Raw genomic sequence first — 14,282 nt, 5'->3', positions numbered from 1 at the left:
CCATGTGTATTCATTAACGGTATTTGGGTCAATGAACCCAATGACATAGCGTCCACCTTTTTTCATTTCATACATCTTCATCCTGCATAATACCACAGAAAAGAATATATAGTGAGGATATATAATTACAGGTAATTAATGATCAATCAATGAGCACTAGAGCTAGCTTGAGACTTAAATTACAGAAAGAAATCACTTACAGACAATAGCAACTGACGATAGATTTGTCGAGTGCATCTTGATTGAATAACTGAAATAGTTCTGAATACTCAACGGACAGAGTTAGCTTATGGAAGTAATGATCTTCCTCGACTTTCACCATGAGGGACTCTCGATTGGAAATCTTGGTAATGTTCATGTACCATTGATGCAATTCATACATTCTCGTTGGGAGGTTCTTGACCTCGTCTGGCTCGACCAAAGGTTGGCCCCGGACATATTTTCGTTTTATTTTCTCCTCTCTAAGCAGAGACATGGGCTCGATATCGAGGAGTTGTCCAACAGTGATCTTGAGAATTTCAGCCTGCATTATATACTCCTCGGTTATTACCACATTGCCCACCTCGGGAACGTAAATTGTTTGCCCACAATAATATTGGGCGCGCGTACTCTCATGTGTTGTTGGCACAACAAGCGGGGGGACCGATTGCGCCGCCTGTTCTCCCAGCTGGGGAACAGTTTTCCTGCATTTTTTGACAGCTGCTTGTTGGCTCGAGCTCGAGCTCGCTTCTTTCTGTAGTCATGCTCGATGTGCCTTCCTGATTTGACGCTCATAGTCTGAGTCAACAGGCTTGGGAGCTGGTGGTCTAGCCATACGAATGAAGTGGTTAATCTTTTCCTCAGGCACTTTCTCCCTCGGCGGCGTTGCCGGTTTCGGTCCAAAATGGGCGTCCACTTCGGCCCGCACTATGGCATTGTTTTGCTCCTCGGTCATGTCGTAAGGCCTCTAAGGAAGAGGAGCGAGGCCTCGGTCATGTCGTAAGGCCTCCTAGTCAAAAATATCTATGTCAACTTGATGGGCATAATTTGTCATAAACACGAAATGCAACAACTAGTTTTAAAAGAGAATATACCACATCCGAATCATAACAAGGACGAGGGCCGACGGGGACGGATATCAAAACCATGGCACTATGTATAACAAACAACGTACGGGTAAGATAATTATACGAGTAACTATATATCCAAATCACACAAACATCAATTTGGTAATGTAAAACATTCATGAACAAGAGGCTCACCACAAGGTGGTGCCGGCGACGGAACAGTGCGGGCGATCGACTGTGGTTACGACGGAGATTTAGAAGGCACTAAGTAAACCACACCTACATATGCAAACTAAGTGTTATTTTTGACATCAGATTGCATATAAATCAAATACTAGCACATATATTTCCTCCCAAATTACTAAAATCATAAATTAATCACTATAGAAAGCATTGCAAGAGCTAATCTAGCAATGAGAGATGAAAGGAAAAAAGTTGCTAACCTTTGTGATCATTTGAATGGATGGGGGCCTTCAAATCTTGACAAAATTTGGGCAAAATGTGTGATGAGCTCGAGAGGAAGAGGGGAAGAACAGAGAGGAGACGGGAAAGGGGAAGAACAGAGCGAGCTCGGGTGGACGAAGGGTTTATGTAGGACGACCTTTAGCACCGGTTCGTGCCACGAACCGGTACTAAAGGTGCTGGAGAGGCCCCGGACTGACAACATCCTGCCACCACTCACTTTAGTACCGGTCCATGGCACGAACCGGTGCTAAAGGTCGGCCACGAACCGGTACTAATGAAAGCGGCCGGCTAGCCGTTGGAACCGGCACTAATGCACACATTAGTGCCAGCTCAAAAGCAAACCGGCACTAATGTGCTCACTACCAGAATAACTGGCGATGCCGACGGCCGAACCTATGCCGACGGGCCCCATCGGCATAGATTGGCCTATCCCGAAGGCCCAGCCCAGGTCGTCGGCATAGAAAAGCCGTCAGCGTATATCAATCTATGCCGACGGCCCCCGTCGGCAAAGCTCACCCGTCGGCGTCGATAGAAATATGCCTACGGTGGCCGTCAGCATATAGAAGGCCGTCGGCATAGCTCGTGGGCCCGGCTACCCGGACGGAGACGGCCTTTTGATGGTGTCAATCTACGCCGATGGGCTAACGGCGGCCGTCGGCATAGACGCCACGTCATCGATCCGCGTCGCCCGCCACGTAATCGATCCGCGTCGCTCGCCTGTCCGTGGGGTGGCAAATCTATGCCGACGGCCTGGCCGTCGGCATAGGTCTGGCCCATGGATGTTGCCACATCACCGATCCGCGCCCTTAGGCACGTCATCGATCCGTGGCCATGTGCGCAGGTATGCCGACGGCCTTGCCGTCGGCATATCTCTATTTTTTTTATTTTTATTTTTTTACTTATTTTTATTTACTTTTCCCTGTTTTTTCACAACATAAATGTGCCTTGTCTAACAAAAAAAACATACCTAGATGGTATATCGATTGCCCCCTCACGGACGTTGCTGCCGCCGCGCCGTGCCCCACAGCGACGCCGGAGATGGGGGCACACCCCGGAGCTGCGTGTCGGGTGCCTGCGCTAGCCACCACGCTTTCACAACCGTAGGAGGGCCCAAAGCAACACCTAGGGGCATTGCTACCCACCAGGTACACCCTCCCGTCTAACCGGGCCCTCATACATGCGGGGCGGTGTGGTGCCATATCTGAAGAGGCGGGACGGGGGCCCTGGGGGATAGCAATACCACCGGAGCGTCGCACCGGGCCCTCATACATGCGGGGTGGTGTGGTGCCATGTCCAAATTAGAGGCGGCACGCGTCTCCGGGTTGTGTCCCAGCTCACGGACGGCGCCGCCGCCGGCACCTGAAGGGGGGAAACGGACGCGTCGGGTCTACACGGAGGGGATCTTACTGTGGGTTTGGCGTGGATGTTGCTCTGAAGTGTTCGTATGGGCTAACCTAACACGACCGGGTGGATAGTTCCACTGGTCAAAACCCGTCCGTGCAAATTCAAAGGGCTAGATCCCGTGGTCAAACGCTACAGGGTTAGGCGGGACGGGGGCCGTGGGGGGGGGGGGTAGCAATGCCACCCGAGCGTCGCACCGGGCCCTCATACATGCGGGGTGTTGTGCTGGCATGTCCGAAGAGGCGGCACATGTCTCCGGGGTGTGCCCCCCCACACGGACGGCGCCGACGCCGGCACCTGGAGGGGGGAAACGGACGCGTCGGGTCTACACGGAGGGGATCTTACTGTGGGTTTGGCCCGGATGTTGCTCTAAAGTGTTCGTATGGGCTGACCTAACACGACCGGGTCGATAGTTCCACTGGTCAAAACCCGTCCGTGCAAAGTCAAAGGGCTAGATCCCGTGGTCAAGCGCTACAGGGTTAGGCGGGACGGGGGCCGTGGGGGGGGGGGGGGTAGCAATGCCACCCGAGCGTCGCACCGGGCCCTCATACATGCGGGATGGTGTGCTGGCATGTCCGAAGAGGCGGCACGCGTCTCCGGGGTGTGCCCCCTCACACGGACGGCGTCGCCGCCGGCACTTGGAGGGGGGGAAACGGACGCGTCGGGTCTACAAGGAGGGGATCTTACTGTGGGTTTGGCCCGGATGTTGCTCTAAAGTGTTCGTATGGGCTGACCTAACACGACCGGGTCGATAGTTCCACTGGTCAAAACCCGTCCGTGCAAAGTCAAAGGGCTAGATCCCGTGGTCAAACGCTACAGGGTTAGGCGGGACGGGGGCCGTCGGGGGGGGGGGGGTAGCAATGCCACCCGAGTGTCGCACCGGGCCCTCATACATGCGGGGTGGTGTGCTGGCATGTCCGAAGAGGCGGCACGCGTCTCTGGGGTGTGCCCCCTCACACGGACGGCGCCGTCGCCGGCACCTGAAGGGGGGAAACGGATGCGTCGGGTCTACAGGGAGGGGATCTTACTGTGGGTTTGGCCCGGATGTTGCTCTAAAGTGTTCGTATGGGCTGACCTAACACGACCGGGTGGATAATTCCACTGGTCAAAACCCGTCCGTGCAAAGTCAAAGGGCTAGATCCAGTGGTCAAACGCTACAGGGTTAGGCGGGACGGGGGCCGTGGGGGGGGGGGTAGCAATGCCACCCGAGCGTCGCACCGGGCCCTCATACATGCGGGGTGGTGTGCTGGCATGTCCGAAGAGGCGGCACGCGTCTCCGGGGTGTGCCCCCGCACACGGACGGCGCAGCCGCCGGCACTTGAAGGGGGAAACGGACGCGTCGGGTCTACACGGAGGGGATCTTACTGTGGGTTTGGCCCGGATGTTGCTCTAAAGTGTTCGTATGGGCTGACCTAACACGACCGGGTGGATAGTTCCACTGGTCAAAACCCGTCCGTGCAAAGTCAAAGGGCTAGATCCCGTGGTCAAACGCCACAGGGTTAGGCGGGACGGGGGCCGTGGGGGGGTAGCAATGCCACCCGAGCGTCGCACCGGGCCCTCATACATGCGGGGTGGTGTGCTGGCATGTCCGAAGAGGCGGCACGCGTCTCCGGGGTGTGCCCCCGCACACAGACGGCGGAGCCGCCGGCACCTGAAGGGGGAAACGGACGCGTCGGGTCTACATGGAGGGGATCTTACTGTGGGTTTGGCCCGGATGTTGCTCTAAAGTGTTCGTATGGGATGACCTAACACGACCGGGTGGATAGTTCCACTCTTCAAAACCCGTTCGTGCAAAGTCAAAGGGCTAGATCCCGTGGTCAAACGCTACAGGGTTAGGCGGGACGGGGGCCCTGGGGGGGGGTGCAATGCCACCCGAGCGTCGCATCGGGCCCTCATACATGCGGGGTGGTGTGCTGGCATGTCCGAAGAGGCGGCATGCGTCTCCGGGGTGGGCCCCCTCACACGGACGGCGCCGCCGCCGGCACCTGTAGGGGGGAAACAGACCCGTGCTGCCTCTTCGGACATGCCAGCACACCATTGTATAAGGGCCCGGTGCGACGCTCGGGTGGCATTGCTACCCCCCCAAGGCCCCCGTCCCGCCTAACCCTGTAGCGTTTGACCACGGGATCTAGCCCTTTGACTTTGCACGGACGGGTTTTGACTAGTGGAACTATCCAGCCGGTCGTGTTAGGTCAGCCCATACGAACACTTTAGAGCAACATCCGGGCCAAACCCAAAGTAAGATCCCCTCCGTGTAGACCCGACGCGTCCGTTTCCCCCCTCCAGGTGCCGGCGGCGGCGCCGTCCGTGTGAGGGGGCACACCCCGGAGACGCGTGCCGCCTCTTCGGACATGCCAGCACACTATACGGCATGTATGAGGTCCCGGTGCGATGCTCCAGTGGTATTGCTACCCCCTACGGCCCCCGTAGCGCCTAACCTCCCAGGGTCCTGGTGTCACGGTCGTCGCACCGGGTACCGGGTCCCACACAGACAGTAAACTAAAAATCTAAAAATGTAATAATTGAATTGATTAAAAACTCCGGTATTCATCATTGAAAACGTACTATCACTCTGAAACCTTTAGTGCCCGGGCACCGGGCCGGCTGCCCGGGCACTGAAAGTTTCAGAGTAATTGTCCGTTTTCTTCATATAAGTCTAATTAATACCGGAGCTTGTAACGTATTGATTAGTGAACTATTTAAACAGGTCAAATTGCTTTCCCCTCGGCGAGGTGGGACTATTTTAAAAAAATTGTGGTTTGCATATATGCCGACGGCCTAGCCGTCGGCATAGGCCTCCCATCTATGCCGACGGCCGGGCCGTCGGCATATGTGCACGTTATCAACTCCCCCGGCTGCTGACATGTGGGCCCAGGCCTCCGTCGGCATAGGGCCAACTTTATCCGCACCGCACTCGACCGCACCCGACCTCCTCCACTCATTTTCTCCCTCAACCGCACCCGACCCCGACCCCAACCACCGCCGCCCACCTCCTCCGTCGCCCGCCCTGAGCACGCCACCGCCCGCGCAGCCCCGCCCCGAGCACGCCCCCGCCGGCGCCTCCCCGCTCCGACCCGCGCCGCCCCACCCCGAGCCCGCCGCTGCCCGCGCCTCCCCGCCCCGACCCCGAGCCACCCTGCCACGACCCCGGGCCGGCCGCCCCGCCTCGACTCCGGCGCCCCGCGCCGGCCGCCCCGCCCCGACCCGCCTCCGACCTTCCGGCCCCGACCCCGCACCGCCCCGCCCCGACCCCCCTCCGGGCCGCCCCGCCCCGACCCCCTCCGGCCTTCCCGCCCCGACCCGACGCCGGCCGCCCCACCCCGACCCCCCGCCGGCCTCCCCGCCCCGACTCCGTGCCTCCCCGCCCCAACTCCGGCCGGCCCTCTCGAAGGTGAAAATTTTATGTATTTTTAGTTTTTTTAGTAATTTTGTAGCTAGTTAGATAGGTATTTAGATAGATATTTAGATAGTTAGATACCTAGTTAGATAGATAGTTATATAGATAGTTAGATAGGTAGATAGTTAGATAGATAGATAGTTAGTATGTAGTAAAAAAATTTGGTTAGATGAGATACTATATGTTGCATATCTTGCAAAAAAATTTGGTTCGATGGATTAATCAATGATTATGATGAATAGGTGATAATGATGATGATGAATATGTGATGACGATGATGAATATATTGTTAATGTTTTTAGTTTTTTTGCCTACATGATGCAGAAATAAATGAATGCATGTTTAAATGTTTTAAATATGCTTTATGAGTTGTGATGTTCTAAATTTTTTGTCCCGATGGAATTTGCAGACTTTGTGGTGTTGCATTTCATTAAAGTGACCGTCGTCCAACGCGTTGTTCCCTGAGCATCCCTCTGTTGTTCGACTCCTTCCCCTACAGCCGAAGGTGAGCTACAAGTCCATCTCCTCCATTTTTTGATGTCACTAGATTTCATTCTCAAGTCAACTGGCGTAACCTAGGTGTCTCCCGTCCGAAAGGGTTGCATCTATAAATATGCATTCAATTGCATATTTATCACCGCAGCTCTTTCGGATTGTCCAGCGTTTTCCACGGACAGCCCGAGGATGTGTAGATTGGGTATGTTCTCCATGTTCTACCCCGTTCCGAGACAGGATTTCGGCGGCGCCTCCCCATTGTTCTCCGGAGCACATTCTCTCGGCTATTTGCCGAGACGTGTATCTGGAGAACAGCGGGGAGGTGCTGCCGAAATTTTGTCTCGGAACGGGGTAGAATGGAGAACGTACTCAATCTACACATCCTCGGGTGGGATTAGGACCCATCTTTACCTATTAGAGATGTAGGTGGATTAAACGCGGTAGAAACTGAAAATTTGATGCCATTAATTTAAGTGAATCCTTAATTATGTTGTGTGGGTTGCAAAAAAGCAGAGGATGGCAGATAATCAGTGGATGTACAGTGGTTTTATCCGTCGGAATCGAGTAACATCAGAGTGGATCGCGAAAACCGATGTGTATTTGAAGGAGATATTCCGTCGTCCAATGAGAATTATCCCACCATGCCCCTGTGCGAGATGTGCCAGACGTCACCGTAGAAATCAGACGAACATGAGTGAGCACCTTCGCACGCACGGATATATGCCAAACTTTGACATGCCGCCGATAAACATAGCCGAGCAGGACCGTGGTAGAAAGGAGGTGATGCGACAACGCATCGATGGATATGAGGACGACGGGGTCAGGGACATGCTAGATGATGTCATTGTTGCAGAAACGGCAAATGCGACACCTTCAGAGAATGAACCGGAGGAGCCGGAGGCAACCGCAAAGGCCTTCTTGGAGGTCTTGGTCTCGTCGAAGAAACCTCTTTATGCGGGTGCGAAAATATCTCAGCTGGATGCCATCTGGCAACTGATTGCAGTGAAGGCTGAGTACGGCGGTAGCCAGAAATGCTTCGAAGCATTCCTGGGAGTATGGGCTAACAGCCTCCCTGAGGGTAATGAACTGCCGAAAAGCATGTACGATACAAAGAAAATCATGAAGGCACTCTCTATGGATTATGAGAAAATAGATGTTTGCCCGAAGAATTGCCTTTTGTTTAGGCACGAGTATGCGGATGACAAGTACTGTAGGAAGTGCGGTTCGTCTCGGTACATTGAGGTGGTCGGTGAGGACGGTGAGAAAAAGCAGCTAACCATTCCCGTTAAGGTTCTTCGGTATCTTGATTTTATAAAAAGACTGCAGCGCCTTTTCATCACGAAGGAGTCTGCCAAAATGATGAAGTGGCACAAGGAAGGTATAAGGTACAATCCAAAAAAAATCATACATCCATCGGGAGGGGAAGCATGGAAGTCATTCGATGAAGAATACCCCGAGGAAGCAGCCGAGGCTGGGAATGTCAGAATAGCCATATCAGGTGATGGGTTGAATCCATATGGTATGTCGTCCAATCCATACAGCTGCTGGCCTGTGTTTGTAATTCCGCTCAATCTTCCTCCCGGTGCCCTAATGCAACGGAAGACCATGTTCTTGTCGCTCATCATTCCGGGGCCTGACTACCCGGGGAAGCAATTGGGTGTGTTTATGCAGCCGCTTGTGGATGCTTTGCATCATTCTTGGTACTTTCCGAGGTTGACATACGACCGGGATCTGCAGAGAAATTTCTTGATGAAAGTTTGGTTGCACTATTGCATGCATGACTTTCCCGGCTATGCTCTATTCTGCGGATGGTGTACAAGTGGTAAGATGCCATGCCCAGTGTGCATGCAGGCTCTGCGAATGATTTGGCTGAGTAAGGGTGGCAAGTATGTAGCCTTTGACCTGCATCGACAGTTCCTCCCTCCAGACCATCCAGATAGGGAAGACAAGAAGAACTTCACGAAAGGCCGGGTTGTTCATGAAGTAACCGAGATTCCAACATTTTCGGGGGCAGATGTTCTTGCTCAGCTAAAAGCTCTCAAGCCTAAAGTCAAAGGCAAAGGCAAAGCCAAAGCCAAAGGCTTTGAGGGATATGGTGAGACGCACAACTGGACGCACATTACCCCCTTCTCGCAGCTTCCCTATTTCAAGGACCTCAAACTTCCTTACAATATTGATGTGATGCACACCGAAAAGAATGTGGCAGAGTCACTTTTCCACACGATCCTCAACATTCCTGATAAGACGAAGGATAACGTAAAAGCTAGAGCCGATCAACAGATAATTTGTGATAGACCACGCCTGAACATGAAGCCTCCCACAGGCGGTCGAAAAAACTGGTTCAAGCCAGATGCTGACTTTGTCCTTAAACCGCCAGAAAAAAAGAAGTACTTATCTGGCTGAAACAAATTTTGAAGTTCACCGATGGTTATGCATCGAATATAAGTAAGGGAGTCAATCTTTCAATGGGCAAAGTGACCGGCCTGAAGAGTCATGACTACCATGTATGGATTGAGCGGATAATGCCGGTGATGGTTCGAGGCTATGTCCCCGAGCATGTCTGGCGAGTGCTTGCCGAGCTTAGCCATTTCTTCCGCACGCTCTGTGCTAAAGAAGTAAGTAAAGAGGTGATTGAAAAATTGCATAAGAAGGCACCGGAGTTGATAGTCAAGCTAGAGAAGATCTTTCCGCCAGGCTTCTTTACTCCGATGAACATCTCATTCTGCACCTCGCAAATGAGGAATTGTTGGGGGGCCCTGTGCAAAATCGCTGGCAGTACGGCCCTGAGAGGCAGAACAAGCATCTCCGACGGAAATGTGGAAACAAATCTAAGATTGAAGCTTCCATAGCTGAGGCAGTTATCCTAGAGGAGGTGTCAGACCTCAGGACATCATACTATCCAGACCACGTTCCCCATCTTCATAACAAGGTGCCTCGATACAATATAGAAGAGCCCAAGTATCAACCCAGGCTCGATCTATTCAACGCGCAAGGTGGGAGGGCTGGGGCCTCGAAATCTTATAACATGCCACGACAAGAGTGGGAGGACCTCATGTTCTATATCTTGCACAACATCAAGGAAGTTGACGAAGTGTGGATGAGGTAATACCACTACACCATTCCTTTATGTCTTCCACATCATCATGTTTCATGTTCACTTAGTCCCAGTCTAACACCGCTTATCTTTTTTTAGTGATTTCGTTCAAGAGGAATGGACGGGAGTGAATCCTCCTACTGAGGCGGAGGCACTTACTCTTCTCCGTCATGGAAACCCTGGACGTAAAAATTTTGTTGCTTGGTTCATGGAGAAAGTAATTTTCCACACTCCCCTATTAAATACCTACTTCAACATTTATTAGTTAACCGAACTAATGCACGCAACAATTTCCATTATACTTGTAGGGAAAAGATCTGAACATATCTATGGATGATGAATTGAGATGGGTTTCCATGGGTTTTGACCCTGCCGTCATGACATGTAAAAAGTATGATGTGAATGGGTATCGCTTCCATACAGAGGAGCACCAAAATAGCCGCCCCGATCCCAAAACTATAAATACTGGAGTGTACACCCCCGGTCAAAATTCAGTAGACTACTACGGAAGGGTACAAAATATATACGAGGTTAAATTTCGCCAGGGGCGTGAGACCCTAAGTCTGCCTGTGTTCAAATGCCGATGGTTCGATCCGCGGGAGGGGGTAAAACATACGCCTTCCATTGGTTTGGTCGAAGTTAAACCATCAACCGTCTATGCCGGAGCCGATCTCTTCATTGCGGCTACCCAAGCTACACAAGTATATTTTCTGCCTTACCCATGCCAGAAAGTGTATCTAAAGGGTTGGGAAGTTGTGTTCAAGGTGTCGCCACATGGTAAGCTACCAGACCCGAATGAAGACGATTACTACAACATTAACCCCATGACATACGAGGGAGTGTTCTATCAAGAGCAACCTGATGATGATGATGATGATGTGGTTAGAAACGATGACGCTAGACCATTGGGTGATGATGATGTGGACCCAAACGTCCACAATGCACGGAATGATGGTGAGACCATCGTCAATGAAAATGACATACTTATGCTAGTAAAGTTAAACGAAGACGCTGACGACGAGGAAGAGCCTCCACCTCCGTCGGACAACGAAGATGATATGATTGATAGTGATGATGAGACGGACCGAGAAAGAGGTTACAACAGTGATGATTCATATGGGTTCTAGCAGATGTACGTTTCAAGTATTTTTTTTCTATAGTTTAGGAATATGCCTTTTTATGCATTTTTATTAATGTGTTTATTATCATGCATTTTCCTTCATTTCATTAATTTACTAATTGCTTTTTCTCTTTTCAATGCAAGTTCGTGGAACATGGGCAAGGGGAAGGCCGACGGCGTGGGTTTCCTACGCAAGGTCGTCGGCCTGCCTAGTCGGAGTGGTCGAGCACGTAATCTTCCCCCTCGGCTACTTGACGATGACTCCTCACAGGGAGGTCGAGGGAGAGGTGCCCCTAGAGGAGGAGGGGGCGGGGGGAGAGCCTCTAGAGGACGAGGTGCTGGGGGGAGAGCCACTACAGGGGGTCGCGGCCAGAAAGAGCGCACCCTCACCGACTTAGGGGTGTTGTCTTCGAGGCCCTCCTCTAGTGAGGTACCCTCCTCTAGTGAGGCAGGCGAGGAGGAGGAGGAGGAGGAGGTGGAGGAGGAGGCAGGCGAGGAGGAGGAGGAGGAGGAGGAGGTTGGGGAGGAGGTTGGGGAGGGGGAGGCAGGCGAGGAGGGTGGTGGCGGGGATGATGGTGGTGACGGGAAGGGGGTTGACACGACGGGGTGGCTGCGTGGCAACGCAAAGCTACCAAAGCAGGTTCCTGCTACTGAGGAGTAGAAGTGGCTCATTGAGCCCACGGGAAAAGAGTAAGTGGTTCATTATGTTGCTTGTCACATGCTTATTCCGGTTGTTATTTATTTTTCTTGTCACATGCTAATAGTTCATTCTTTTGCAGCAACTGGATATATTCTAAAGGGGTCCGTATTCCCAATGGCCTCATCACCGTCTTGCTGAAGTTATATTGGCCGGGGTTGTACTGTCCTGATCCAGTCAGGCAGCCGGACCGTCGGGTTTTGGCCACGAGCTGGGACCACTGGGAAGCGGCCCATCACGCGGACCATGAGACCCATGCCAAGGCCGTGATCACTACTTTCTGGGTGAGTTCTCTTCAGAAGCACAAGTCCATTCTAGTTTCATGAATGATTTAACTCATGGCTTCTCCCATTCTTGTTTCATGCATGATTGTAGAAATTCTATCGAGTTCTTCCGGAGCACAGGGCTAGAGCGGACCAGATTGTGCTGCGCCAATGCAAGAAGAAGGCCCGCCAGATGCAGTACGAGGTGCGCTATGTGGCCATCTGCACATACTACCACGACTATCTTGGTGTGAAGATGACCAAGGAAGAAGCGCGGAGGATGGGCATTACCTTGGAGAGGCCCGAGTTCTTGGCGGTAAGTATAAAAGATTTTTCATTATGCTTTCATATATTATGCTTTCATTATGCTTTCATTACCTTGTGGTACATTATGCTTTATGCTTTATGCTTCCATAACACCAATTTGGACACACCTACATGCCATTATGCTTTTATTATGTAGGTGTGTCCAAATTGGTGTTATGGAAAAGACGAGTCCTGGGCGGCACTGGTGGATCTTTGGTGTGATGAGGCTGGAGCCTGGGCGGCTATGAGAACCAAAAATAAGGCTAACCGAGGGACGGAGGGAGTACATGCTCAGGGAAACCGAAACCACTATCTCCACAAGGCAGTTAATGTATGACTAACCCCATTAAACATTCTTCTTCTATTTACCATCACTTTCTTATGTATGACTAACCTCTGCTTGGTGGTGCAGGAGGAGAAACTGAAGCGGCCGCTCTCACACATGCAGGCGTGGGAGATCGCCCATACGCGGAAGGACCCCAAGCCTGGCGAGCCCAAGTACTACGGCAAGAAGACCGCAGAGAGGAAGAAGGCCTACTCTGAAGCGTATCTGGAGTTACATCCTGACACACCTGACCCCATTGCGGCGCCTCTGGACGACACGGCGGTGGTGAGGATGGGGCCCAAGGAGCACGGTCGGGAGGTGGTTCTCGATGCTGTGATCACTCCTAGTATCTCCTACACACAGCTTCGTCGGATCGACCCGAGCCTGAGCCAGCGCATGAGCCAGCCAGTGACTAGTACACAGTACCTCTTTCAGGAGCAACAATCTGTAAGTATTTTCCCTCTTATCTTCATTTCTCACTTCATTTTCCGCATTTAGTAGTTTTATGAGTTCCATCATGTCATACCGTAGGCCTACATGGAGTACACACGCCAGGAGACCATGGCGTGGCATCAGAGGCTTTATGAACACCAAGTGCAGAGGGATAGCCAGATGCAGCAGGCTTTTCAGGATATGGCGGCCGGCAGGTGTCCTCAGTTCCCTCCAGCACAATGCCCTCCAGCACAACCAGTGCTGATGAGCTTTGAGGAGTTTGTGGCACAGACCGCTGGCCCCTCGCCGGTTAGTTCATCCCCAATCTATTCACCCAAAGCATGTCATGCCTTTCAACACAGTCATATATCCCGTGCATATGTCTTTTCAACATCCAGGGAACAGGTGGATCTACCGTTGGCGGTGGTCTTCGCAGCACTCCGGAGACACGGAGCCCGACCACTCCGATCCATGGAGGCGGAGGCGGAGGAGGAGGCGGTCTTGGCGGTAGCGCTGCTGCTAGCAGTGACGACCTGGGCTTCGGCGGTCTTGGCGGTGGCGACCTCCGTGGTGCTCGACGTCCTGGCGCTTAAGCCTTTGGGTCACATTGTGGCGGTCTTGGTGGTGATGATACTTATATGCTTGTGATGTTTCTTATTGTTGTTTGTGAGATTCTTATACTTGGTGGTGATGATACTTATATGTTTATGCTTTGCGATGCTTCTTATGATGTGTGATGATGAATTTGTTCTGTGATGCTGCTGGGCCAGCTGTTATGTGATGCATATATTTGTTGTGTGCTGTATATATTCAAATGAATTGAGCTGAAAGAAAACAGAAAAAAGAAAAAAAACAGACAGAAACTATGCCGACGGCTAGGCCGTCGGCATAGAGCTGCCGTGAGCTCCCAGTGGCTGCCACGTGGCAGGTCTATGCCGACGGCTTCAAACTAAGCCGACGGCTAAGCCGTCGGCATAGGCCTGCTCCAGGAGCTCCCAGTGGCTGCCACGTGGCAGGTCTATGCCGACGGTCTAGCCGTCGACATAGTTTCAACCTAAGTCGACAGCTATGCCGACGGCTAGACCGTCGGCACAGACCTGCCACGTGGCGAGCAAGCATTGGTCAGCACTTGACGGCGGCCGCCGTTAGGCGATAACGTTGCCGACGGCCGGGGCCGTCGGCATAGATGTACGGACGCCGTCGGGATAGGGCCTATGCCGACGGCCTTTCTATGCCGACGG

At 52.4% G+C, this 14,282-nt stretch overlaps 1 protein-coding gene across 1 annotated transcript; it reads left to right on the top strand.

The window, feature by feature from the left end:
• The first annotated feature begins 12,258 nt into the window (after positions 1 to 12,258).
• LOC147988333 (uncharacterized) lies at positions 12,259 to 13,634 on the top strand. Its single transcript, XM_087538545.1, has 5 exons — positions 12,259 to 12,294; positions 12,442 to 12,615; positions 12,697 to 13,056; positions 13,141 to 13,350; positions 13,440 to 13,634. The coding sequence occupies exons 1-5, from the start codon at positions 12,259 to 12,261 to the stop codon at positions 13,632 to 13,634; spliced, it is 975 nt and encodes a 324-aa protein (XP_087394671.1).
• Positions 13,635 to 14,282: the final 648 nt, after the last annotated feature.

Source organism: Triticum urartu, chromosome 1A, assembly GCF_056163025.1.
Source record: "Triticum urartu cultivar PI428250 chromosome 1A, HENAU_Tu73, whole genome shotgun sequence".
NCBI classification, from domain to species: Eukaryota; Viridiplantae; Streptophyta; class Magnoliopsida; order Poales; family Poaceae; genus Triticum; species Triticum urartu.
This window is presented reverse-complemented; position numbering and strand designations above follow the sequence as displayed.

What these genes read in the sequence shown, in the direction of transcription:
- LOC147988333 (XM_087538545.1), top strand. Translation starts at nt 12,259, where the DNA reads ATGGGCATTACCTTGGAGAGGCCCGAGTTCTTGGCG. An exon ending in TCTTTCAGGAGCAACAATCT is followed by an intron (nt 13,057 to 13,140) that starts GTAAGTATTTTC and finishes GTCATACCGTAG; the next exon opens with GCCTACATGGAGTACACACG. An exon ending in AGACCGCTGGCCCCTCGCCG is followed by an intron (nt 13,351 to 13,439) that starts GTTAGTTCATCC and finishes TTCAACATCCAG; the next exon opens with GGAACAGGTGGATCTACCGT.